We start from the raw sequence: 27,279 nt of genomic DNA, 5'->3' as shown, positions 1-27,279 counted from the left end.
ATAAGTGCTGTTGAATTATTTTGAAGGAATGGGAATAGTGTGTTGTGGTGATGATGACGACGTTGGAGGAGGTGTTGCCGGGTGGGTTAATTAATGATGGAATATTCATACTAGATTATTTATTAATTAGATATGAATTAAAGTTTTTTAACAAATTTTTCAGTAATTAGATATTTGTATTAAAAAGTTAGAAATGCCCATTTATTAATTTTGCTCCAAAGCCTTATATTTATAAAGCAGTGTTTTAAAAACCTACCTGGGTGAAACTCGACAAAATGGCCCGATCCCGACGGGTCAAACCGGTGACACAGCCTGTCCAGAGGTTTCAAATCCAGCAACCACACCCTTGAAACTATCTCATCACTCCCTACAGGTTTGCAATCTAGCAAACACACCCTTGTCCTTTGGTCAAATGCAATCGACAGTCGAAGGTTGGCAATGGCGACACACCAAATGCAAATCCCACTCCATTCCTTAGCAAATTGGCCCAAGATCTGGTTGAAATCGACCAATTTTCCCAAAAAAAAAAAAAAAAAAAAAAACCCATTGTTGGCGTCGACAACCATAGGCCTGTTTTCGACGTCAAACTCACTCTCCATCACCATGAAAACACTCCCCTCAGCCTCTTGACCAAAACCCATCTCACCCTACCCTAGTTCGTCTCACCAATTGCCGACAGCAACGGGCTGTTGTTGACGCGCAATTTTTGAGATTTTTGATTACTTCACTTACTGGAAATCAACTTCGTCCCCACCTTTTGACTCATCGGCCCTTCCTCTTCAAAACCCCTAACATCCCAACTGCCAATTGCTCGTTGATCATCGTCTTCCTATCTAAGGTTTGTCATGAATAGTCAAATAGGTAACCCAACCGGTGAAGGCCTTGGGTCCCGATTCAACTTGTTCAATCAGTCGGCCTAGGTCGGGCTTTAAAACACTGATATAGAGAGAGGAGAGAGATAATCTCTCTCGTATCATATTTTTAATCATTAGGACTTTTAATTTAAAACATTAGATAATAATAATAATAATAATAATTCTCTAGTATCGATAGTTCTAGAAAAAAAAAAAAAGAAATATGGATAAAATAAAAAGACAATTTTGCCCCTGATATTTTAACATAAATTAGATGACGTTAGGGTTTTGGGCGTTCTTTGATTGCTTTTTGAAACTATTGGGGGCAATTTAACGAAAAAAGCCATAATTATTCGAAACTGTAAGGGAGTAATTGATTTTTCTCTAGTTTTAGGTTTGATGAAAAGATACCTTTATTATTTTCTTTTTATGACTCACAATAAGTCAATAATAATATTTTCATAGACGCCTGAATACACAATCATTGTGCTCCATGCTGATGAAGTTTTTTCGCTCTACTTGTGTAATTAGAAATACTACAAACAAACTATATTTATACAGGCGGAGAAAGTCTTCAATAGACGTTTGTGCATTCAATAAATAAGAAAGGAATACTTGCGAGTTGGGACACACCTCCCATGTATATATAAAGGGGTAATACATTACATCCCCACTAACTTGAAAACTTACTTTGCATCCCATAATAATTACAATTGACAGAAATTATCAAAGACATCTCTTCTTTTTAAAATTGAGGGTTGACTGTTTTGACTAACGCAACTACTAAATTATTTATGGTTATACTTCTGGCTTGACCATGTTAGAAATGTTGTTTAATTTATGTAAACCAAAAATATTTAAATACTTCTAACTTATTTCAATGGGATTAGCATTTGTGATAGGATTGTTCGTAGTGTTGTGCAATAATAAAGCCCTTGCAGCAGTCGCTTGTGCAATTGGCTATTACTAGTTATAAAAGGAATTATACGGTAGATAATTAGGTATTTAAGTAGTGTTTTAAAACCCAGCCTGATCCGACCGGTTTAATCGGTTCAATCTAGAGTTAGGGCCTTCACTGGGTTGGGTTACCAATTTTACTATTCATGACAAACCCTAGAAATTAGAGAGACGATCGGTGAACAATTGGTGGTTAGGATGTTGGGGGTTTTAAAGAGAAATGGTCAGTGAGTCGAAAGGTGGCGACAGAGGTGATTTTCAATGAGTGAAATGACCAGAAATCGCAAAAATAAATCGACGACAACAGTGGGCTGTTGCTAATGATTGGCAAGGCGAATAGGTATAGGGTAAGATGGGTTTTTGTCAGGAGGTTGAGGGTAGAGTTTTTGTGGTGATGGGTTGGCAATGTTGGAAACATGCCCTATTTGACCTAGGTTGTCGACGGCAGTTGTGTAATTTGGAGTGTTTTTATGGGATTTCAAACTTTTAGGGATTTATATAACTTTTCAGGGGTGTTTTTGCTAGATTTCAAACTTTTCTACATACTGACAGTCACTGGTTTGACCGACAAGTCAAACCAGTTCAACCTGTCAGCCCGAGACCCACCACTTTGTCGGGTTTCACCCTGGGCCGGGTTTTAAAACCTTGTATTTAAGTTATTTGATTCAAACAATAATAAAACTCATTCAGCTTTAAAAGACAATGTTATTCAATCTAGTCGCACTGCCCAATTGCCCATCAGTGTGGGTTTCATACTATCATTTATCCACGGACTGATATTTAAGGTGTGGAGGGACAAAAATTGAAAAAAAAGTGAATAAAAGATTTTATGTATAAATCCAATAGAAAAAAAAGAGTCAGATTATAATTTGTTATAATAAAAGAAAGGACGTTTTGAGTAGCTTTTACAAGAGGAAAGTTAAAAAGAAAATAAATCAGGTAAGATTTCCTTTTGAATGAATCCAACTATAGAGTAAAAACACAAGTCATATTTCGTTATTAATTTGAGTTTTTTTTAGTGCATTTCAAAACAGTAAATACACTTGTTATGCCTCAAAAGTCACGCTTATGTCAGCCTAATAAATGTCTTTTTGTACTAGCTGCCAAGCCCATATCTCCTCAAAGATATTTATACCAACCATATCTCATTTCAAGAGAGGGGGGTTGGGCATATGAGAGCTAAAAGATATATTCAAGCTCAATTCTTTCTCTCTGTAAACACTGTATTTCTTCATCTTTGTATGCCTTACAGGCAATATCATAGAAATAGTCAGAGATCAATAAAATAACAGCGGATGTAGGAGTCGCTTGTTTGAGCATCCGAACCACTATAAAAACCTCTATTGTTAGCCTATTATTTATGTTTTCTGCAACATATATAATCTCAGCTCTATATTCAAATCTCATGGATTCATCACGTGTAATTTTTAAGACCCTCTTAATACTTTGCACGTGCGAGTCGTTGGTGTTCAAAATCAAGCGTCAATAGTTTGGTGGCCCATGCAGGTCCGATTCTCAAACTTGTGTCCAAGTTCCCTGATGGCGTGCTCAGATCTCAAACCTGCGTCAGAATTCTCCAATCGCATGGCCAGATCGCAGATCGCACACGTTAGAATTCTCCAATTGCGTGGCCAAATCGCGCACGTCAGAGTTTTCTAATAGCGTGGCTAGATCGCAGATCGCACTCATTAGAATTCTCCAATCGCATGGCCAGATCGCAAATCGCACGCGTCAGAATTCTCCAATCGCTTGGCCAGATCGCAAATAGCACACGTTAGAGTTCTCCGATCACGTGGCCAGATCGCACGCCCAAGTCATCCTGATCCTCGGCTTCAGATCGTTGATCTTTAGCTTTAAATCGCGTGTTCAGATCACTGATCACACGTTGAGATCGTTGATCTCTTGTGTTTTGAGGTCGAGCTCATTATGACCTCTTAGGTCGAGCTCGTTATGACTTTTCAGGCCGAGGTCGTTATGACCTCTCAGGTCAAGCTCTTTATGACCTTTTTAGGGCGAGCTCGTTATGCTCTCAGGCCGAGCTCGTTATGACCTTTTAGGTAGAGCTCGTTATGACCTTTCAGGTCAAGCTCATTATGCTTTGAGGTTGAGCTCGTTTTGCTTAGATTGAGCTTGTTTTGCTCTCAATTTAGGCTCGTTTAGCTCAGATTGAGCTCGTTTAGCTCTTAAGTTGAGCTCATTTTGCTCAGATTGAGTTCGTTATGATCTCAGATTGAGCTCTTTTAGCTCAGATTGAGCTCGTTTTGCTCTCAAGTTGACCTCGTTTTGCTCAGATTGAGTTCGTTATGATCTCAGATTGAGCTCGTTTAGTTCAGATTGAGCTCATTATGACCTTTCAGGTAGAGCTCGTTATGACCTTTCAGGTCGAGCTCGTTATGCTTTGAGGTCGAGCTCGTTTTGCTTAGATTGAGCTCGTTATGACCTTTGAGGTCGAGCTCGTTTTGCTTATATTGAGCTCGTTATGACCTTTGAGGTCGAGCTCGTTTTGCTTATATTGAGCTCGTTATGACCTTTGAGGTTGAGCTCGTTATGCTTTGAGGTCGAGCTCGTTTTGCTCTCAAATTGAGCTCGTTTAGCTTAGATTGAGCTCGTTTTGCTCTTAAGTTGAGCTCGTTTTGCTTAGATTGAGCTTGTTTTGCTTTCAGGTCGAGCTCCTAACATATTTCAGGTCGAGCTCCTAACAGATCGCGATCAGCTCCTACCTCTCAGCACTCGATCGCGCCAAGAATAGTTCGAGCTCTTCAGTTCGAGACTGCAGCCATTCAGATCAAAGACCTTAGTTTTTGAAGCGCGATTACGCACTCCAAAAATTGGGGGCTTCTGTTATGCCTAAAAAGCCACGCTTATGTCAGCCTAATAAATGTCTTTTTGTATTAGCTGCCAAGCCCATATCTTCTCAAAGATATTCATACCAACTATATCTCATTTCAAGAGATGAATGGACGAGAGATCCTTCCATGTGTCAAGGCAACTTGCAAAACACTCATTACATTGAGTGCAAAGGTGTATAAATTGACACTTCTCTTCCCGAAGAGGGGGGTTGGGCATATGAGAGCTAAAAGATAGATTCAAGCTCAATTATTTCTCTCTGTAAATACTGTATTTCTTCATCTTTGTATGCCTTACAGGCAATATCATAGAAATAGTCAGAGATCAATAAAAAAACAATGGATGTAGGAGTCGCTTGTTTGAGCGTCCGAACCACTATAAAAACCTCTCTTGTTAGCCTATTATTTATGTTTTCTGCAACATATATAATCTCAGCTCTATATTCAAATCTCATGGATCCATCACGTGTAATTTCTAAGACCCTCTTTGTACTTTGCACGTGCGAATCGTTGGCTTCCAAAATCAAGCGTCAACAACACTAAACACGAGTGAAGAGTTGATTAAAGAGCTAATTAGGTAATTACAGAAAATAAAAAATTAAAATTAATTTAGTTAAAAGAGTTGATTAAAGAGCTAATTAGGTGATTACAGAAAATAAAAAATTAAAATTAATTTAGTTAAAAATAGGGGTTTATGCCTTATGGTTCTAAAATATACACCCGTTAAGTATTAATTTTAGAAAAACTTTTTTTCAGAAACTAATTTTTGGAAATGTAGGAAGCTAACAGATAAAAGAAAAACCCTCCCAAAACCCCTTCCCTTTGTCCCAAAAAAGAAAAGAAAACTGAGCTCAATCAAATATCAAATGCCGCCTTCCAAAGCCAAACCTTTGAGCTCGCTCTTTCGTTCAGCCATCAAATCCACCGCTAAATCTACAACTAAGCCGTCTTTTCTAACTATATCTACAAGTAAGCCCTCTATTCTAACTTCACCGGCCGCCACCACCACCGAGGACCGCCTCTCGAAGTTATTCGGCTCCTCTCTTGATTCTAAAGCTCCATTGCCCTCCACTTCCGTCACTAACTTCTCACACTACTCTCCAAAACTCAATTCTACAGAAGCCACAGGTGACTTTGGTGTCGCTAGAGAGGAACTAGAGGAGGACTCAAGTTCTGGTATTTTTCGTATTCATTTTAATCAGATATTTTTTTTTTCCAACTTAACAGAAGTAATTTTTAGGTGATTTTAGCATGTTTGAGGTTTTTTTCCTTCTTTTCTCTGGGATAAGTTTAATTGTTTGGTTGCGGAGACAATCGAAGAAAAGGGATGGGAGGCAACTTAATTTAAAATTTTAGGGTTTCTTTTTTTTTTTTTTTTTTTTCGGGTGGTTGGGAACTCAGAAAAGGCATCCGCAATTTATTATTATGATTTTTTTTTTTTTTTTAATTTCTATTAAGCCAAACTTTGAAGCAGTAATTGTCAGGCAATTTTGGCATGTTTATGTTATCTTTTTCGTTGCTGAGAATTTTGAGAGATCAAATGGAGGGCTAATAAAATTGTGGGTTTAATGGTTTATGTTGTTTTGGTTTCTGGGTGGTTGAGGACTCAACTAAGGATTTTTTTTTTTTTTTTTTTTTTTTTCCATTCAGTGAACTCATTTTTCAACTATTTTTGCTTGCCATTAGAGTGTACCTAGAAGTAATTGGATTGAACTATGACGGTATTTGATTGGATTTTAATGTTCATGCAGATGATCTACCAAAGCTGCATACAGAGGAGATATTTTCCATATTGCGTGGTATGTTCGTGTAATTTAGTGTATAATGAATAAGTTGATGCAATTTTTTTTTTTCCATTTATTTGATTATTGAACAATTTGGAGTTAAAGAAATGAATTGTGTGATGTTACAAAAATTAACTGAACTCACAAGTAATTGTGTTAACTCCTTTTTCTTAATTGAATGTGGAGCTTATTAGTTGTTATTCAAATGCTCTAATTGGTTTCATTTATGCTCTAATTTTGCAGTTGATACTACGGTTAGTTTGCTCAAGTCAGGAGGGACTAATAATGCTAATCCCTTAGAAACCGTATTAGAGATACCATGGATTACTACCATGTCTAACAACAACCTTTCACAACTTCGAAAAGAAGTCTTGCGTGACAGGAAACAAAAATGGATTTTCAAAAATACTCAGACTCATCGTTTTGAAAAGTTAGTGAACATGTGTGCAAATAAACTGGGGACTGATGCTACTCTTAATGTATTTGGTAGATTGGGGCGAGAAACTGGTGTGAAAGAGTACAATTCGTTAATAAAGATCTGCATTGAGCAGGCTAAGGATTGTGATTCTGAAGATGTTGCACTAGAACAAATTTGCAAGGCTTTCCAACTTTTCAATTTTATGAAGGAGCAGGGTTTTCAGCTAGAAGAGGAAACTTATGGTCCACTTCTTATGTATTTAATTGACATGGGTATGATAGAAGAGTTTCATTTTTTCCGTAAAGCTATTGAAAGTGGAAATTCTCGTTCAGATCCAAGACTAGGTTACTATGAGATGTTGTTGTGGATCAGAGTCAATGATGAAGAGAAGATTCAGAAACTGTGTAACTGCACTGCAATTGATTATGAGGGAGACTATTTCAACTTGTTAGGCATGTGGTTCAGTGTCATCTTGACTCTATACCTATTTCTTGTCAATGAGATTTTTTATTTCATTATCGTTTTGGTTTAGCCTGTTGTTTTAATAGTTGCCTACTTTTCATTACTGATCTTACAAGATTCAACCCTTGCATTACAGAGAATTACTTGTTAGCACTTTGTGAAAGCAAACGGAATAGTGAATTTTTGCAACTTTTGGAGACTGTGGACATAACAAAGGTTTCCTCAGTGGACCATGTGATGAGTATTTTTAAATTCTTGGGGAGGCTAGTGTTGGAGTCTATTGCAGAGAAGTGTCTTTTGGCATTAAAAATATCTGGTATGTACATGGTTTTTTCATTTTCCATGATCTGGAAACTTCTTATTAAGCATTTACTAAAGGCTTATTTACATAACCTATATGTTTGGGGAATTCATATTTGAGTGCAGGAACAATTTTGTTGCTAGTGTGAGTGACAAAGTTTTAGGATAAAAACTAATTGCAATTGAAAAATAGAAGCGGATCAAGAATTGAGGAGCTTTAAAATAAGTTGCTAAGTTGGTATGAGTGTAGGCAATAAATGTTGGGCTCTTTTTAACACATAATGAATCGAATAGGACAGAGGTCTTCCAATTTGGGGCAAGTCATTGGTGTTAATTTTTCTATGATTGTCCATGCCAAAATCTTTACTTTGCTAGGGACTGACTCTAGCTTTCCAAATCAGACTTGAGGAATATAAAGTAGGGATACAAGATTATCTACTAAAGTTTTACAATAGGATCGGTAGAGAGCAAGCCATACTTTTCATCATCTATCCAAAGACGTTATTTGTTTATTTGTTTGCTGTAATTTTACAAACATTATTTATATTTAATAGCACGATCTTTTAAAATTGTTTCATAACTATATGTATTCTTTTAACATTATGCAATTATGTAAAGCTTTAATGATATTCAAAATGATTGACTTTGGGTAGTTCATTATCAATTATTTGCGCTGATGCACCTATGCTGTATCTTTCATATGTATCCTAAACAATTAAGTTCACTTACCTTGTCTGTGGAATCTGTAATAGAAAATGTGTAGGGTTTGATGGAAGACTAGGAACTTGTTATTAATAAAGCTATCCATGCTTGGCAAAATTGCAGATTATGGAGCAGAGAATGTCTCAAACATCCGCTTTGCTACAACCTCTAGCATTCCAAATTTAGAGGTGAGGAACTTCTCATGACCGTTAATTTTCAAGAGACCATGATCCTATGAGACACCCTTAATTTCACATGTCTTTGCTATTTCATTTTAAAACTTCATCTACTTTTACTTCATATAAAACTTAGAAACTCATGACTGATTGGTTTTCTGGAGGGAAGTTAAAAGTAAAACCCTTTGGTGTGCTAAATCAAGTAAACCCTAAGTTCTCGAAAGAAATCATAATTTTTTATGGCTTAACTGGTTGAGTTTTATTTTTTGTCTTATCTTATTAAGAAATTCTAATTTGTTTCGGTTGTGATAGATTCTTTTGAGGATATATTTTGGTGTGACAGACAAGCCATAGTGGAGTTTTTTCATTGAAATCTTTCTCTCTTTTTGTGGTTTGAGGAGTTACTGTTTCTAAATGCTACATTTGGACCTTTTTCCTGTTGAAATGGCTTGTTTTTTAAGGTGACACTTTGGAAAAAGATAATGTTTGTAGACTCTGCTTTATCAGTTCAATTGTGCACCATTCTTAAGGAGCAAACAATGGAATCTAATTTTTGTCAACTTTGAAGAGCTTGTACTAGTTGACCATCTTCAGGCAATACTATTTTTGTTTGTAACCTCTTTTCTTTTCTTTTTTCTTTGGCTCTCAATCTTATTTATCTTAAAGTTTGAGAAGGTTCCTTCACCTGGGACATTTTTGAGGAAGCCAAAGTTTAATATCATTTAAATTGATTCTCTCTTATAAGTATCCTATTAGTGTTTTTGGGCCTCTCTTTGTTTATCTATCAATCATCCATGCAGATAATACCTGCCCCTCATTTTTAATGGTCATCAATTGGAAATTGTATTTTCGCATACAAGCTGGGTACTTAGGGGTTACATTGACAAATTTTTATTGTAGGATGTTCTTGCATCTTGTCTGCAATCAGCATCTTTTTTATGTTGATTAGTTATGAATTTTGTGGCATCTGAAAGGCTTTATTTTATATTAACCTTTTTTTAGTTATGTAACTTTTTTATCGCTTTAGCATAAGCAATATTGCCTTAAAAACTGATCAATTTCCATGTTTTTCATTTTTGTTTTCTTTACATATATTCTTGTAAATTGAAGGTTGAGGATATTATTTCAAAGTTTAGAGACTTGCATGCCAAGCTGCAGATCAAACCTTCTCTTGCTCATATGAGAAGCTCTTGCTTATTGTGATTTAAACAAGTTATGATCCAATTTCTTTGTAGAGAGAAATTTGACTAATTAAAGAAAAAATGACTAAAAAGATTAAAAAATTTGGACATAGGATTTTTAGAATTATGATGTCATGTGGATTATTGAAAAATTGTTTTCCCTCTCATTCTTTAATCAAATTGTGTAATCATACAGTTTTTGAATTCATATTGCTATTTATTTGACAGAAATTAGTGAAACTAATAATTTTTGTTCATTTCAAAGGTGCATGTGGCTCTTGATATGTTGACGAAATGTTTGAAGCTGGATTGAAACCTCCACAGGCACACTAAACTCTTTTTGATTACTTGTGAGGACAACTATGAGTTTACTTTGGTATGTAGGTTTGACTGTGACCATTTTCTTGTGCATAGTTTGGGTAGTTGTTATAATACTTACTTCAGGTTGTTGGATGTACTAGTAATAAGAAATGATTTTAATTGCTGAATGGCTGACAGTGATTTCAAGAGTCTCTGCATTTGTCATGTATAATGATGATGAACTAGTAACAATGTCACGCTAAACAAATTCTTTTGTGATATTTTTGGGTATATTAAAAAGAAAAAATTTCGTGTTTTGGTCTTCTTTGATATGTGTAAATTTTATATATCATTTTAACATATGAACAACCAATTTTTATATTGCTTCTGTAAAAAGTAAATAAATTAATAAACGAAGGAAGTTGGAATGAAAGTGAATCCATCATGTTTGAAATCAAGTAATCTTGATTGTAGTTCACCGAATATTCTGACTTCTGATGGTATCTTAATTTTCTAATTATTGTCATATTACTGATCTCTATTGGTACACAACATGATCTAAGCTATGGTGTAAGGAGATAAAACCATAGGAGATGAGTTGGCAATGATCTAGGGCTCTAGTAGATGTTAGCTAAATTATACTTTTTTGCTACGAAAAATATGCCTTTTAGTCTAAACTATATAGTATTAGTCAAAAAAAAAGAAAAAAAATAAAAAGAGCCATAATATTCATGCATGGCTAATCATGGTGTTTTGTTGAATCTATTTTTACATTAAATTATTTGTTCTTATCAGGTTCAACGAGTATTCGATGATCTGCAACCATAATTTGAAGCCAAATAGTGAGACCTTCAGGAGCATGATAAGTTTAAGTGTGAAAATGAAAGTGTAAGTAGTTTGCTCATATCTAGCTTGGTTGATTTTTTTTTTTATATTGTGATATGCTAAACTCTTAAGTTCCTATGGTTGAAACTTAAACATTATTATGTTGAAATTTTACTGTTCCAATACAGTTTGATGGTGCAATGCAATGCTCGGTGATGTAAGAAAAATGAATTGATGCCAAATGTAAACATGTACAATGCTATAATGGCTGGTATTTTCGACAGGTGACTTCTTCACTCTCAATATATGCTATTGAATTCATGATGTTTGTCCTATTTTGTGTTTTGACTTGCTATATGGCTAAATGCACTGTAGAAAGACTGGCTGGTGCGTTAAAGGTGCTTAAACAATGGAAAAGGCAGATGTGAAACCAAATTCTCAAACTTTCAGCTACCTGATACAAAATGTAGCAATGAAAAAGATTTGTCAAGGTAGATTAGATTCCTGTTTTAACGAAAAGTTTATTTTTTCCTTTTGCCTCTGAAGAGCAGATACTATTTTATTGTTTTTGATAAACAGTTTTATGATGTTCTTCCATGATTTTTTTTTTTCTTTTTCCTTTTCATCTTATTGCCAAAAATGGATTTCGCAATAAGTGATGTGATAATTTGGTTTTTGCTTTTAGTATTATGAAGAAATGACATGCTCCGGAGTTCAAGTTACAAAGCAAGTCTTCTGGCACTTATAATGCTATGCATCTTGTGGAGAGTTGAGAAAGCAAAACAGGTATTGGTGCATGCACATCTTGATTTTGTTTGAATCCATTGAAGGCAAATTTGTTTCCAATTAGTTATTGGAAATATGAGACTTGTCTGCATGATTTGATTTTATGCTGCTGCATATTGGATAAAAACATCTATGCTTATGATAGACTTGCCTGCATGATTGATTCGTGTTGCTACTGCTTTTGGATAAACATAAAGCATATTCTCGATTTTGTTAGATTATTTTGCCTTATACATTATCCATGGACTCAAATGGTGCGATATACATCTTCACTTGTGCTTAAATCTATTGCATTGCTTTTCTTGATGTAGTTTGCTAATAGTAATTATTTTTTTCCTTTAAGGCTATCTATATTGAACTGTCAATTTATGATAATCTAATGTTTACTATTTTCCTAATAGGTGATCTTAGACAAAGGTATTTCAGTTAAAAGCCTAATGAAATCAAAGGATCACTTGTCGCAGCTCTTGCATCGAATGGACAATGTCTGACGCCCTCGTTTATATGAAGAAATTAAGGAAGCTGGATGGAGATTGGAGCCTAAAGCTGCCATAGCTCTTATTGTAAGTTTTATATAGAGATATTTTTGTTTTAAGTTTTGTCAATGCAATGACAATACTATTCTTATCTTAGGACACCTCCATTCTGAAGAAGAGTTGAGTAGATTGATTCACCTATGGAGGAATTGGATGATTTGGACTATTGGACGGATGGTTGCTGTAGACTGATCTTGCACTCTGTTCGATTGAAGCACTTAAGGTCCAGATACAAACTCATTTTTTTTCTTTCTCAATTTTTACTTAGCCAATTTGCTTATGTTGATCTTCTTTCATTCTAGCTCTGCAATTCCTTTGCTTAAGCAACTCAAGGATAAAATCAACAATGATGAATTTATTACGGAATTCTTTTTGGTTGAGGTTTGCTCCTATTCTTTTCTTGTCCCATTTGTAATATAATCTGTTTGCTCTATATACATACATTGTTGGTCAGCAGGATTATTGTGGTTGGTTGGAAGACATATTTTAGTAATAGTATATCTCATATGCAAACTTTTAATACCTGTTCGTTTCCATGTTTATCAATGAATATGCAAATATCAATGTGTCTACTTAGAATATTATAATGTCTAGATTTTCTTTGTATATTTATGTTATGATTATGAATTAATGTGATGAACCTTGTATTTTGTCCTTTCATTTTTATGACTCTGTAGGTATTCTCCCTAATAGCGGAATCAGAGCCTACTGATTTACAAATTGGCTTAGACTTGCTTCGGATCATTAAGAATGAATTTGACCTTGCTCCACCACGTAAATGTCTTGATATTTTTCTCAGTGTTTGTGTGAATGCGAAAAATCTACAAATTTCTCGTTCGATTTGGAAAGAATATGAGACAGCTGGTCTACCTTACAATGTTTTTAGTTATTTAAGGTAAGATATGCTTGTTCATTTTTTTATGTTTATGTTTTTTATGAATAATGAGAGTTTTATCTTTCTGCATAACTTATAATCAGGATGTTTTTCCAATTGTTTGCAGGATGTATCAAGCCCTTTTGGCTTCAGGTGATCATCAGTCTGCAAGGAAAATACTTAATAAAATCCCAAAAGATGATCCCCATGTCTGTATGGGGATCAAAGCATGTAAATCAACTTACAATACCCAGCAGCATGTAATAGTAAAGGAAAAGGAAAAGAAAAAGAAAAAGAAAGAAAAGAAAGAATGATTGATATATTTATTGATAAATTCTCCAACCATTCATTGTGTAGGAAAGAAAGAAGAAAAAAGATTGATATAAACTTGGTTATTGATAAATCCTCTAACCATTTATTGTATATCAACACGACCAATTAATTAATTCATTTTCTTTGAAAATTGAAGTTGTCTCACCTTACCTATTCCCAAACTTTTCAAAGCAGTGGAAATTACAGGTTAGAGATGGAGTACTCGTAATTGATAGAATTTTGATACACCCATTTGCGAATCATGTGTATATAATATTGTTCAAAAAGAATTAGCAATAAGTACGGCTTGTCTGCAGCGAGCCTTAGCTTGCTCAAGTCTTTCACCCAAAGTCTCTTCTTTAACAGCAGCTTTCACCATGGCCAAATCCATCTGCATCAACCTCAAAACTCTAGACAACTCTATCACCATTCTATCCTCAACTTTCCCTTCATCTCTCAACAATTCTGCCTCTTCTCTCGCTCTCTCCGCCACTATCTCTCCTGCTTTCTCTAGAAGCGTTGTGGAGCCATAATCTCTCTCCATCAACTCCTGCAACTTCTCCAAGAAGTCCATTATCTCATACCCTATTGGCTTATCCAAGTTTATCTCTTTGGTTCTTCTCCAACCCACTTCGAAGTTTGGTGGTTCTGGCTTCACAAGACCTGCTTTTGACTTTCTCTCCCGGAGTATCTCAGATTTTCTTCTATTTTCGATGGGGAAAGACTCAGGGCTGGTGGTGGCCACTGAGTTTAGAGATGGAGAAGGGAAATCTTGGGGTTGTTTACCATCATCTGGGTTGGGGGTTAAGTTGTTTGAAGTGGTACTGCATTTGATGGATAAGTGGGTTTTGGGTAATTGGTTATGGAGGACAAGTTTTGATGGGATGGGATGGTTGAGGTGAGCAGAGCTTGGTTGAGAAAGACAGTGAAGGAGTGTGGACGTGGATGCCATGGGAGCTTTAAAGCTACAAGAAATGTGAAAAGCAAGAAGAAGATAAGATATTTGTAAGCTTTTTCTGTTGATAGTTTTGGATGGAAAGAAACAAAATAATGAAAAAATATCTACCAATTAAATATATTCTCTTAAATACATTTCTATTAAAGAATTTCTCCGATTAACAACTTATTTTAATTACAGTAAAAAATATCCCACCCAAGGTTTAGTGAAATAACACTTTCCTATCCAAAAAGTTTCAAAACAACATTTTCGCACCCACAGTTATGTTCCGTTAGTAAATTCCGTTAACTACAGTCATATTCTCTGTAAAGACAAAAACACCGTTTACTATTTGACTTAATAATTTTTTTATTATTTAATGTCATGTCAACAGTTATTTACCTATATACCCATCCTTTAAATATAAAATTATTAATATACCTTCAACAAAATATGGGGATTAAATTACTAATTTGTCCCTCCAGTTTTTTATTTAAATAATGCTTTCAGATTAATAAAATTACCATTTTGTCCCTATGTTTGCTACAACTTAAACTAGCATTTATATATAAGAAATTTTGTCAATTTAGACGCAATAAAACTAAGTATTCATGTTGCAAAATTATAGTGCATAACCTAATCATTTTGTCAAATCAAATCCAATAAAAATAGGGAATTTGATACAAAGAATGCAGAAGCATTTCAGGTGATGCTCTTATAAGACAATTTGTCATTCATTTCTTAAAATGGAAAAAGATTTGCTTTCCCAATCCCACTTTCTAGCTCCTTGAAGCTTCCTTTTCATTTGCTTTCTGGATCTTCAAAACCTTCTTCACAAATCTGACAAACCTGCTAAAAATCTGCTCCGATCAAATATCCCTTTAAGACTCCCAAATCATCAGCAACGACATAATTCTTTGTTGAACTAGAGACATAATTTCATCTCTGTTAAATCCTAAAAAAGAATGGGACCTCACTTCATGTTGAGTTTCCTTCCTTCTGACTGAAAAGGCATAATAAGCATGACACAATCAGCTCCAGAAATGGTAGGTAAATGAATCAGTGTGCATCTGGAAGAAATGACTCATCAGATCTTCTATGTGCTATAACACAGGTGCATATGCACTCACATCCACAATGACTTACCAAATTTTGAGCTTCGCGTGTTACTCTATTATGTTTATGATCTAAGGGTTGGGATCTCTCGTTCAACCAAGCAGTCTTTGGATGAAATCCTGTATATGATTATAAATGTTGCAGGCCATTACATAAGAAAAAAGTATCAGTAGCAGGCTTAAGCTTGGATCAAAAGAACTGTAAACTTAAAAAGAACAGTATCCCTTGCGGGAGAAAAAGAAACTACAGAATGATTCCTGCATTGACAAAAGTTGTTATTCTATCATTATATTAAGTAGCAAGACATAGATGAGAAGTTTGTAAGAATAAAAAACTAATTTCATTTCAAAGTCATAAATATCAAAAATGGGTTATAAGAAAGCCTTGAGAGATTAAAGTTCTGATTAAGTAGGTGAATAAAAGGACATCAAGCATATCTTTCAACCCAATTTCAAATTGACACTAAATCCCTTAAACAATGACCAAGCTCTTTGTATTTGTTAAATCCTTTTAATTAATCTTAGCAAGTAAATTCAAGTAAATGACATCTGTTGCCAAGTATAAACTCATACCGAGACATCCGACTTCATTAACAAATTCAAAGCATCATACCAGAAGATAACAGCTAGATGAACAAAAAGATATTCAAGCAGGTGTTTGCACCCAACAAAAACAACTTCAAAGCAGAATGGCATAAAGCAAAGTAAAAGCACAATACCTGAGACAATGCCTGTTGCAAGCCATGAAGAAGGCAACAAAACCATTTAATATGCTTTTGACAGCACGAAAGACCTGAGAAGATTTTGGTGAAGTTTGAGAACTATTCACATAGCAAAGTCATACTAATCATCATAAGCAATTATACAAAATCTTCAAACCTGGAAGAATAGGTCATTCCAAAGTGAAAGCCACACGAAAACTTCGTATATGCTAACCGTAGCCTCCGAAGTAGAAGCAAGCTGGAATATGCTCCTTACAGCCCCCCATATATTTCCAAGCAATTCAGATATGCCAGCAAAAATGAAAGCCTCATGTCCAAAATCAAGGAACACATACTTCTTGTAATTGATTACCATTCATCTAGGGAGGATTTGAAAAGCTGTCTCATATGGCTCAGGTGAGTCTTTAATCAGGACTGTAAATAAGGATGTCGTCAAAAGACACAAGTATGAATTTCCGCAAGACTGGTTTAAATATGGTATTCATCAAGCTTGGAAGGTGGACGGGGCATTGGTTAATCCGAAGGGCTGACTAGAATTCTAATGCCCTCGTGGGTCATAAAAGTTGTTTTGGAAACATCCTCCTCTTTCATCCTAATATGGTGGTAGCCGAATTTGAGTCCATTTCGTGAAAATGGCTGCCCTTGACAGTTCATCCTACAGTTTGTCAATGAGGGAATTGGAAACTTGTCGGGTATAGTTGTTATTTAGGGCCCTGTAGTGTACACAAAAACGCCAGCTTACGTCTTTTTTCTTAACCCCATGCAAGCCTCGCAAAGGGACTAGTGCTTGGTTGTATTATTCCGGCCACCAGCATCCCCACCCACCAACTTTCTATTTCATTTTTTTAAGAGTATTGAGACTTGTTGGCGAATGTTAGGATTTTTTGGCATTGGCTGCCAAGACTATGGCATGATCAGTGGGTCTCTTGGTGGGAGTGGGTAGCCTGTTCAAACAGATGGCTAAACTTATTTCAACTGCTGCTACTGCCGGATCCATAGGTTCCTCTGCTTCTTCTCCTTACCCCCAATGGAACAAACTCATTACATATCTCGCATCCTCCTGTTGTAGGATTTCATCATGGCTTTTAAGGCACAACCTGTTGACTAATGATGGATCCCCTTGTAAACCACCCTATTTCCTCCCTAATAAGGCCATTGTTAGATTCCTCCAGTTTGCACACCACATCACCCAACGTACTGAGCCAGGAAACCCCTTATACGACATCTGCCCCCTAACTCAAATGGAAAATAGTCCTGGCACACTTCAATCCCCTGCATCCTCAATTTTACTCCCTACAGATTCCCTCCCCCAAAGACCCCCACCCCCCCCCCCCCCCAAAAAAAAAAAAAGAAAAGACAGAGAGAAAAACAAAAAACACACAAACACGCACCCATTCCTTCCAAAAAAAAAACCACCACCACCAAAACAGATGAGATACCCCCCCACCCCCAACCCCGCCCCCACAAGTCCCTCCCCTCTGACAGTAAACCCATTTCCCACCATCACTCAAACGATTTTCCTTTTTCCACTGCTAAACCTAATTTCGCCACAAGTCATGCGAGATGAAATTGGGAAGCCCCACTATCCACAGCACAATCAACTCTGTACTTTTAATCACCCTTTCAACTTTAAGGTTTCATCGGTGGTTACCCCAACGATCGAGTGCATGGATAGGGCCAAAGGATTACCTTCTTCGTCGTTTCTGAGGTAGGTTCAGGCGAGCTTTCATCATTTCGATCACTTCGTCGTCGGTGACCAGCAAGATCTGGATTGATTTGCTTCTACAGCGATGGTTCGGTCCTATTTCTCATCACAGCGAAAACAAAGGCCCTTTTCTCGTTTTTGCTGCAGTTCAGCGTCGAACATTCGCTGGAAAGTCTCCCCGCTAAAGTTCTGTGTTGTCACGTCTGTGAATCGATTTCCGTAGTGAAATCGATTTTTGTCGTGAAATCGATTGGGAAAATGGGTGTCCTGGATCTGGGTTTCGTGTTGGTTAGTCCAATTTGGGCGAATGAGTTCTGGCTTGGCTTTGGCTGGGGTGACCCTATTGTAAGAGTCCAACTTGTGTCCTTGGGCTTTAATAAACCGGGTCTGTTTGTGTCTAAGACCCAATTTCTTTCCTCCATGCGATGGGCCTGGTCCATCAATGCAAACAGGACATGGGTTGGGTCAAACGAATTTCGCCCTGATTTCTTCTTTTAACCCATTTGTAAATACCCCCAAAAGTATATCTTCCCCTACCTCACGCAAAAGAGCTGCGTGAGCTTCAAAATTTTCCCTGTACTCTGTCATTGTACCAGTCTGCTTCAAAGCTACCAAGGCTTCGTAAGCTGATCCTTTAAATGATGGTCTGAATCTCTCCACCACTACTGTCTTAAATTCTATCCACGAACCAATGGGTGCTCTAGACTCTACCCACTAATACCAGTTCAGGGCACGACCTTCCATACACACTGCAGCTGCTGCCACTTTTCTCCTTCCTCATATTGATTCACCGAAAAATACCGGTTAACTTTGAATGTCCATCCATTCGAATCTTCCCATTGAATAGGGTAGTTCTAATTTTGTTACCTCGAGTTCTCTCCCCCCTTACTCTTATCACTTCCCTTACTGTTTGTAGGATCAGAGTTAGATGCCTACCCTTTATCGTTATTCAGATTGGTATCCCTCTCTTCCCTTCGTCTCATCCACTCGCGCAACTCTGATAAGTACCCCTTAATACTCCCTAGCTCTTCCCTTACAGTTCCCATTTCTTTCTCAACGTTCCCCATCCCTTTTCCAAACCTTCAACTCTGTTCTCCATCTTCGATTTAACCATTACCCGAACGAAGCTCTGATACCACTTAATAAGACTCCCTGCACTGATAACAAACAACAGCACAAACACAAAGATAACAGAATATATTCACTCAAGCAAGCCTCAATAATTATATTACTTAGAGAATAGAAAAAGAAAACCAAAATATTGATAAACTATAAATAGATCCCAGCAATTCGAGGAGCTGAGGGCCTCCCACAATGACAATATTTGATCTGTGTCATTCACCAAAACAGACCATTTATTATACTACCTTCATGACTACCTATTCCACTAACAACTTTGATTCCCTTCTCATACGTGGCTGTAACCACTTCTCTAAAAACCTACAGCAAGGCACCTCACACTCTTACCCCTTTCTGTACCTATTGTCTTTTATGCCCTTGTATGGTAAACATCTTAATGGGAGGTCTTCAGAATATATTCACTCAAGCAAGCCTCAACAATTATATTACTTAGAGAATAGAAAAAGAACAACCAAAATATTGATAAACTAACAGATAGATCCCAGCAATTTGAGGAGCTGGGGGCCTCCCACAACGACAATATTTGATCTGTGTCATTCACCAAAACACTCTTTATTTATACTACCTTCATGACTACCTATTCCACTAACAACTTTGATTCCCTTCTCATACGTGGTTGTAACCACTTCTCTAACAACCTACAACAAGGCACCTCTCACTGTTAACCCCTTTCTGTCCCTATTGTCTTTTATGCTCTTTGTATTAGTAAACATGCTTAATGGGAGGTCTATCAATCCCTCCCCCCCATGGAGAGCCACCTTGTCCTCAAGGTGGAAATGAGGGAATTGCTGGTAGATCACATCGTAAGCCTCCTATGATTCTTCATAAGGAGCTAAGTCTTTCCATTTGACAAGTACTTCTCGAGAGCCATTTAATAAAGTGCAAACAGCCAACAATGATTCTGGTTCAACAAGGAGTTCCATATCCTCGATGAGGCAGGATGGTAGGGGTTGGATGGGTACCGAAGGGTGCAAACTTCGTTTTAGTTGAGAAATGTGAAAGACGAGATGAATTCTTACTGTAGGAGGCAGCTCCAACCTGTAAGCCACCTGCCCAATCTTCTCTAATATAGGGGAAAGGACCATAAAACCGTGGGCTAAGCTTTTCATTCAGTTTTTTGGCCAAGGACTTGAAACGGTACAGCTGGAGCTTCAAATATACTTGGTCCCCTGGTTGAAAACTAATATCCCAACGACGGAGGTCAGTAGTTTCCTTCATTTGTGCTTGAGCTACAAACAAGTTATGCTTTAGTTCAGCCAATATGGAATTTCGGATAGCCATTTGCTGATTGAATTCTTCCACCGAGGAGGGGTAATCTGAAAACTTGAGGAGAGAGGGTGGATCCCTGCCGTAGAGGGCTTTGAAAGGGGTCATTTTAATAGAGCTGTGATGTGTGGTGTTGTACAAATATTCTGCCCAGGACAGCCACTTATCCCACTGTTTTGGCTGCGAACTACAAAAACAGCACAAGTTTCTAAACATCGGTTGACCACCTCCGTTTGGCCATCGATTTGGGGGTGATATGCCGAAGTGAACTTCAGTGAAATGCCAGCGGCCTTGAAAAGTTCCTGCCAGAAGTTGCTGGTAAAAATCCTATCGCGATTCCGAAACTATAGACTTGGGAAAACCGTGGAGCCGTACAATACCAGAGACAAAAATGGCTGCAACATCCTTAACACTGTAGAGGTGACACAGCGGAATAAAGTGACCATATTTAGTGAGTCGGTCCATTACAACCCTATGGTATCCTGTCCTCTTGCTTTTGGTAATCCTCCAATGAAATCCATGCTAGTATCTTCAAAAACCTGGGATGGAATGGGTAAGGGCTGAAGAAGACCTGCTGGTTTGAGAGCAGAATATTTATGTGATTGGCAGATGGAACACCGTTGGGCATACTCCTGCACATCCCTCTTAATACCGTCCCAAAATACTATATTCATCAGCTTCTTATATGTTCTAAAAAAGCCTGAATGGCCCCCTCCCGAGCTGCTGTGAAACTCCTCTAAAAGTTTAGGAATGAACTTAGAATTTCTGGGCAAAACCAACCTGTTTTTGTAGATGAGACAGCCACGGCGAAAACCATACAAAGGATGACTGGTAGAGTAAAAAAGAAGGTCTTGGATGATTGCTTGTAGCTTTGGGTCTTGTTGGGCTTCCGTCGCTAACTCATCCCATTCGGAAAATTATACTACCGAAATGGCTGCTAATTCAGTACCCTCTCCGCGTCTCGACAAAGCATCAGCCACTTGGTTTGAGTTTCCCGATTGGTAGTGGATTTCGAAGGAGAACCCTAAGAGCTTGGAAATCCATTTCTGTTGTTCGGGTGTTTTAACACGCTGATCCGTCAGAAACTGTAGACTACGCTAATCAGATTTAATGATAAATTTGCGTCCACTTAGGTAATGACTCCACTTGTGGACGGCGAACACAATGGCCATCAGCTCTCTCTCGTATGCTGATTTCTGTTGGGCGTGGTTGGAGAAGGCTTGGCTAATGAATGCAATCGGTCGTTGATTCTGGACCAAGACAGCTCCAATTCCTTGACCTGATGCGTCTATGTGTACCTCAAATGGAAGAGTGAAATCCGAAACTGCCAGCACTGGAACTGAAGTCATTGCCCTTTTAAGAGTTTCAAAGGCCTGTTGTGCTTGGTCATCCCATGCAAATGAGTCCTTTCACAACAACTATGTTAATGGCTGCGCGATCAAACCATAATTCTACACAAAACGACGATAGTACCCAGTCAAACCCAAAAATCCCCTTAATCCTTTGATTGTGCATGGGACGGGCCAATTCAGCATTGAATCAATCTTCTGTGGATCAGCTTCTACCCCTTTTGCTGAAATTAAATGACCCAAATATTCCAATCTCTGATGGCCAAACATACACTTCTTGTAATTGATTACCAATTCATGCTAGGGGAGGATTTGAAAAGCATGTCTCATATGGCTCAGGTGAGTCTTTAAATCAGGACTGTAAATAAGGATGTCGTCAAAAGACACAAGTATGAATTTCCGCAAGACTGGTTTAAATATGGTATTCATCAAAGCTTGGAAGGTGGACGGGGCATTGGTTAATCCGAAGGGCATGACTAGAAATTCATAATGCCCTTCGTGTGTCATAAAAGTTGTTTTGGAAACATCCTCCTCTTTCATCCTAATATGGTGGTAGCCGAATTTGAGGTCCAATTTCGTGAAAATGGCTGCCCTTGACAGTTCATCTAACAGTTTGTCAATGGAGGGAATTGGAAACTTGTCGGGTATAGTAATGTTATTTAGGGCCCTGTAGTGTACACAAAAACGCCAGCTTACGTCTTTTTTCTTAACCAACAATGCAAGACTCGCAAAGGGACTAGTGCTTGGTTGTATTATTCCGGCCACCAGCATCTCACCCACCAACTTTTCTATTTCATTTTTTTAAGAGTATTGAGTACTTGTATGGGCGAATGTTAGGAGGTTTGGCATTGGCTGCCAAGACTATGGCATGATCAGTGGGTCTCTTGGGTGGGAGTGGGGTAGCCTGTTCAAACAGATGGCTAAACTTATTTACAACTGCTGCTACTGCCGGATCCATAGGTTCCTCTGCTTCTTCTTCCTTAACCCCAATGGAACAAAACTCGATTACATATCTCGCATCCTCCTGTTGTAGGGATTTCATCATGGCTTTTAAGGACACAACCTTGTTGACTAATGATGGATCCCCTTGTAAAACCACCCTATTTCCTTCCCTAATAAAGGCCATTGTTAGATTCCTCCAGTTTGCACACACATCACCCAACGTACTGAGCCAGGAAACCCCTTATACGACATCTGCCCCCCTAACTCAAATGGAAAATAGTCCTGGCACACTTCAATCCCCTGCATCCTCAATTTTACTCCCCTACAGATTCCCTCCCCTCTGACAGTAAACCCATTTCCCACCATCACTCCAAACGATTTTCCTTTTTCCACTGCTAAACCTAATTTTCGCACCAAGTCATGCGAGATGAAATTGTGGGAAGCCCCACTATCCACCAGCACAATCAACTCTGTACTTTTAATCACCCATTTCAACTTTAAGGTTTCATCGGTGGTTACCCCAACGATCGAGTGCATGGATAGGGCCAAAGGATTACCTTCTTCGTCGTTTCTGAGGTAGGTTCAGGCGAGCTTTCATCATTTTCGATCACTTCGTCGTCGGTGACCAGCAAGATCTGGATTGATTTGCTTCTACAGCGATGGTTCGGTCCGTATTTCTCATCACAGCGAAAACAAAGGCCCTTTTCTCGTTTTTGCTGCAGTTCAGCGTCGAACATTCGCTGGAAAGTCTCCCCGCTAAAGTTCTGTGTTGTCACGTCTGTGAATCGATTTCCGTAGTGAAATCGATTTTTGTCGTGAAATCGATTTGGGGAAAATGGGTGTCCTGGATCTGGGTTTCGTGTTGGGTTAGTCCAATTTGGGCGAATGAGTTCTGGGCTTGGCTTTGGGCTTGGGGTGACCCTATTGTAAGAGTCCAACTTGTGTCCTTGGGCTTTAATAAACCTGGGTCTGTTTGTGTCTAAGACCCAATTTCTTTCCTCCATGCGATGGGCCTGGTCCATCAATGCAAACAGGGACATGGGTTGGGTCAAACGAATTTCGGCCCTGATTTCTTCTTTTAACCCATTTGTAAATACCCCCAAAAGTATATCTTCCCCTACCTCACGCAAAAGAGCTGCGTGAGCTTCAAAATTTTCCCTGTACTCTGTCATTGTACCAGTCTGCTTCAAAGCTACCAAGGCTTCGTAAGCTGATCCTTTAAATGATGGTCTGAATCTCTCCACCACTACTGTCTTAAATTCTATCCACGAACCAATGGGTGCTCTAGACTCTACCCACTAATACCAGTTCAGGGCACGACCTTCCATACACACTGCAGCTGCTGCCACTTTTTCTCCTTCCTCATATTGATTCACCGAAAAATACCGGTTAACTTTGAATGTCCATCCATTCGAATCTTCCCCATTGAATATGGGTAGTTCTAATTTTGTTACCTTCGAGTTCTCTCCCCCCTTACTCTTATCACTTCCCTTACTGTTTGTAGGATCAGAGTTAGATGCCTACCCTTTATCGTTATTCAGATTGGTATCCCTCTCTTCCCTTCGTCTCATCCACTCGCGCAACTCTGATAAGTACCCCTTAATACTCCCTAGCTCTTCCCTTACAGTTCCCATTTCTTTCTCAACGTTCCCCATCCCTTTTTCCAAACCTTCAACTCTGTTCTCCATCTTCGATTTAACCATTACCCGAACGAAGCTCTGATACCACTTAATAAGACTCCCTGCACTGATAACAAACAACAGCACAAACAACCAAAGATAACAGAATATATTCACTCAAGCAAGCCTCAATAATTATATTACTTAGAGAATAGAAAAAGAACAACCAAAATATTGATAAACTAATAAATAGATCCCAGCAATTCGAGGAGCTGAGGGCCTCCCACAATGACAATATTTGATCTGTGTCATTCACCAAAACAGACCATTTATTTATACTACCTTCATGACTACCTATTCCACTAACAACTTTGATTCCCTTCTCATACGTGGCTGTAACCACTTCTCTAAAAACCTACAGCAAGGCACCTCACACTCTTAACCCCTTTCTGTACCTATTGTCTTTTATGCCCTTTGTATTGGTAAACATGCTTAATGGGAGGTCTATCAACAAATCTAACAAACCTGCTAAAAATCTGCTCCGATCATATATCCCTTTAAGACTCCCAAATCATCAGCAACGACATAATTCTTTGTTGAACCAGAGACATAATTTCGTCTCTGTTAAATCCTAAAAAAGAATGGGACCTCACTTCATGTTGAGTTTCCTTCCTTCTAACTGAACAGGCATAAGCATGACATAATCAGCTCCAGAAATGGTAGGTAAATGAATCAGTGTGCATCTGGAAGAAATGAATCATCAATCTTCTATGTGCTACAACACAGGTGCATATGCACTCACATCCACAATGACTTACCAAATTTTGAGCTTCGCGTGTTACTCTATTATGTTTATGATCTTAGGGTTGGGATCTCTGGTTCAACCAAGCAATCTTTGGATGAAATCCTGTATATGATTATAAATGTTGCAGACCATTACATAAGAAAAAAGTATTAGGAGCAGGCTTACGCTTGGATCAAAAGAGCTGTAAACTTAAAAAAAAACAGTATCCCTTGCGGAAGATAAAGAAACTACAGAATGATTCCTGTATTGACAAAAGTTGTTATTCTATCATTATATTAAGTAGCAAGACATGGATGAGAAGTTTGTAAGAATAAAAAACTAATTTCATTTCAAATTCATAAATATCAAAAGTGGGTTATAAGAAAGCCTAGAGAAATTAAAGTTCTGATTAAGTAGGTGAATAAAAGGACATCAAGCATATCTTTCAACTCAATTTCAAATTGACACTAAATCCCTTAAACAATGACCAAGCTCTTTGTATTTGCTAAATCCTTTTAATTAATCTTAGCAAGTAAATTCAAGTAAATCACATCTGTTGCCAAGTATAAACTCATACCGAGACATCCGACTTCAATTAACAAATTCAAAGCATCATACCAGAAGATAACAGCTAGATGAACAAAAAGATATTCAAGTAGGTGTTTGCACCCAACAAAAACAACTTCAAAGCAAAATGGCATAAAGCAAAGTAAAAACACAATACCTGAGACAATGCCTGTTGCAAGCCATGAAGAAGGCAACAAAACCATTTAATATGCTTTTGACAGCACGAAAGACCTGAGAAGATTTTGGTGAAGTGTGAGAACTATTCACATAGCAAAGTCATACTAATCATCATAAGCAATTATACAAAATCTTCAAACCTGGGAGAATAGGTCATTCCAAAGTGAAAGCCACACAGAAACCTCATATGTGCTAACCGTAGCCTCCGAAGTAGAAGCAAGCTGGAATGTGCTCCTTACAGCCCCCCCATATATTTCCAAGCAATTCAGAAATGCCAGCAAAAATGAAAGCCTCATGTCCAAAATCAAGGAACACATACGTACCGGTTGTTCTGTATCACAGACAGAACAAACAACCTGCAACACCAAATCATCCAAGCTTCTTGTCATTGTGGATTCAAGTACAACAAAAATTTAGAAATCAAAATATTAATAAATAGGCAAAGACACATACCTGTTTAACATCTGATGAACAATTCTGTGTCGATCATAGGGATTTTTCAGCATGCTCTAATGATCCAAACAATGAGAAAACAAGCAAACAATGAATATCCATTAAAAAAAAAAAAAAAAAAAAAAAGGTTCATTTACTAATATCTTCAAGCAAAACAACAAACCAGAGATAATTGCACAAATAACAACTAATCCCAGATCAGGACAAGGAATTGTTTTAATATTCAAGCTAAATAAACCAGTAAAGATGAGCAAATATTGATCAAGAAGCTAAAATGAATCAAAAACCCAGATCGAAATAGACAAATCTTTCGAACTAAACAAAACAGAAAGACATAATAAAAATTATTTCAGTAATACCGCAGCCTCGTTGTGACAATGACGATGATCAAAGATCTCACTGCAGCAAGGAGCTCGAATCTTACATCTTCTCCTATAATGCTTGCATCTATTAAACCACATAAAAATAAACTAAAATAAAATAAAATCATTAAACTAGAAAGAGAACTCAAAAACACAGTAAAGATGAGAAATTTTACCCATAACCTATCTTTCCAAAAGCAGGACGTTCATTGGCTGAGCTTGCCATGAGAATGGAAGAAAAGAGAAGCAAAGGGAGGCATAGCCAACGGTAAAGAAAGAGACTTTCCTGATTTGGGAAGATAGGTTGGAGGTTTTAGTTTGCCTCAATCCACAAGGAGAACAAATACAAGATATAGATATGTTTGCCAGTCGCCAGTCGTCGGTCGATAGTCGCCAACCGCCAGTCGCCGGTAGCCGTAAACAGTCGCCAGTCGCCGCACCCAATAAACTCACAAGGCAAATTACTGTTTTTCCTTTTCTATTAATTCAACTTTGGCAGGATACGTGGCAACCATTCAGCCGCTATACTGACCGAGAATTCGAATTTTAAATTTTGATTTTTTCAGCATCGTGTAAATTGATCATGTTGTCCTTCTTTTGAATGTATTTTGACTATCTTATCCTTCTTCATAACAAAATTTACTAACGGAATTGGCTTGTGGGTGAGAAAATGTCATTCAAAACTTTTCGGGTGGTAAATGTCAGTAGGCTAAACCTTGTGTGGGAAAATTTGTTTACTCTTAATTATAATAAAGAATTCATACTCATAAAGTAATAACCCAAAGACCAAAATAAATAAACCTTATAATATATATTATATTTACATAT

At 37.6% G+C, this 27,279-nt stretch overlaps 2 protein-coding genes and 1 pseudogene across 3 annotated transcripts; 1 reads left to right on the top strand and 2 right to left on the bottom strand.

The window, feature by feature from the left end:
- Positions 1-5,523: 5,523 nt before the first annotated feature.
- Positions 5,524-13,431, top strand: LOC116124185 (annotated as a pseudogene).
- Positions 13,432-13,538: 107 nt separating this feature from the next.
- Positions 13,539-14,317, bottom strand: LOC116124202. Its single transcript, XM_031409905.1, has one exon. The coding sequence runs from the start codon at positions 14,263-14,265 to the stop codon at positions 13,594-13,596; it is 672 nt and encodes a 223-aa protein (XP_031265765.1). The 5' UTR covers positions 14,266-14,317; the 3' UTR covers positions 13,539-13,593.
- Positions 14,318-19,332: 5,015 nt separating this feature from the next.
- Positions 19,333-26,922, bottom strand: LOC116124142 (E3 ubiquitin-protein ligase MIEL1-like). 2 transcript variants are annotated; one of them, XM_031409856.1, is made up of 8 exons: positions 26,628-26,922; positions 26,449-26,536; positions 26,090-26,145; positions 25,960-25,992; positions 25,777-25,870; positions 25,617-25,690; positions 24,927-25,015; positions 19,333-24,851 (listed from the first exon to the last, which is right to left on the bottom strand). In XM_031409856.1, exons 1-7 carry the CDS (start codon positions 26,675-26,677, stop codon positions 24,961-24,963), a joined length of 450 nt encoding a protein of 149 aa, XP_031265716.1. In that variant the 5' UTR covers positions 26,678-26,922; the 3' UTR covers positions 19,333-24,851; positions 24,927-24,960. The 2 variants fall into 2 exon arrangements, with proteins under 2 accessions (XP_031265716.1, XP_031265717.1); XM_031409857.1 differs by having other exon boundaries at positions 19,333-24,787.
- Positions 26,923-27,279: the final 357 nt, after the last annotated feature.

This window comes from Pistacia vera, unplaced genomic scaffold (assembly GCF_008641045.1).
Source record: "Pistacia vera cultivar Batoury unplaced genomic scaffold, PisVer_v2 Contig150, whole genome shotgun sequence".
Classification (NCBI taxonomy): domain Eukaryota; kingdom Viridiplantae; phylum Streptophyta; class Magnoliopsida; order Sapindales; family Anacardiaceae; genus Pistacia; species Pistacia vera.
Note: the sequence above shows the minus strand (reverse complement) of the source record. Positions and strands in the feature narration are given on the sequence as shown.

Excerpts from the sequence above, each read along its gene's own strand:
- LOC116124202 (XM_031409905.1), bottom strand. The coding sequence starts at position 14,265 with ATGGCATCCACGTCCACACTCCTTCACTGTCTTTCTCAACCAAGCTCT.
- LOC116124142 (XM_031409856.1), bottom strand. The coding sequence starts at position 26,677 with ATGGCAAGCTCAGCCAATGAACGTCCTGCTTTTGGAAAGATAGGTTAT. Across the intron at positions 25,691-25,776 it reads GGAATGACCTATTCTCCCAG|GTCTTTCGTGCTGTCAAAAG; the intron begins GTTTGAAGATTT and ends AAATCTTCTCAG. Across the intron at positions 25,016-25,616 it reads TGCAACAGGCATTGTCTCAG|GATTTCATCCAAAGATTGCT; the intron begins GTATTGTGTTTT and ends AATCATATACAG.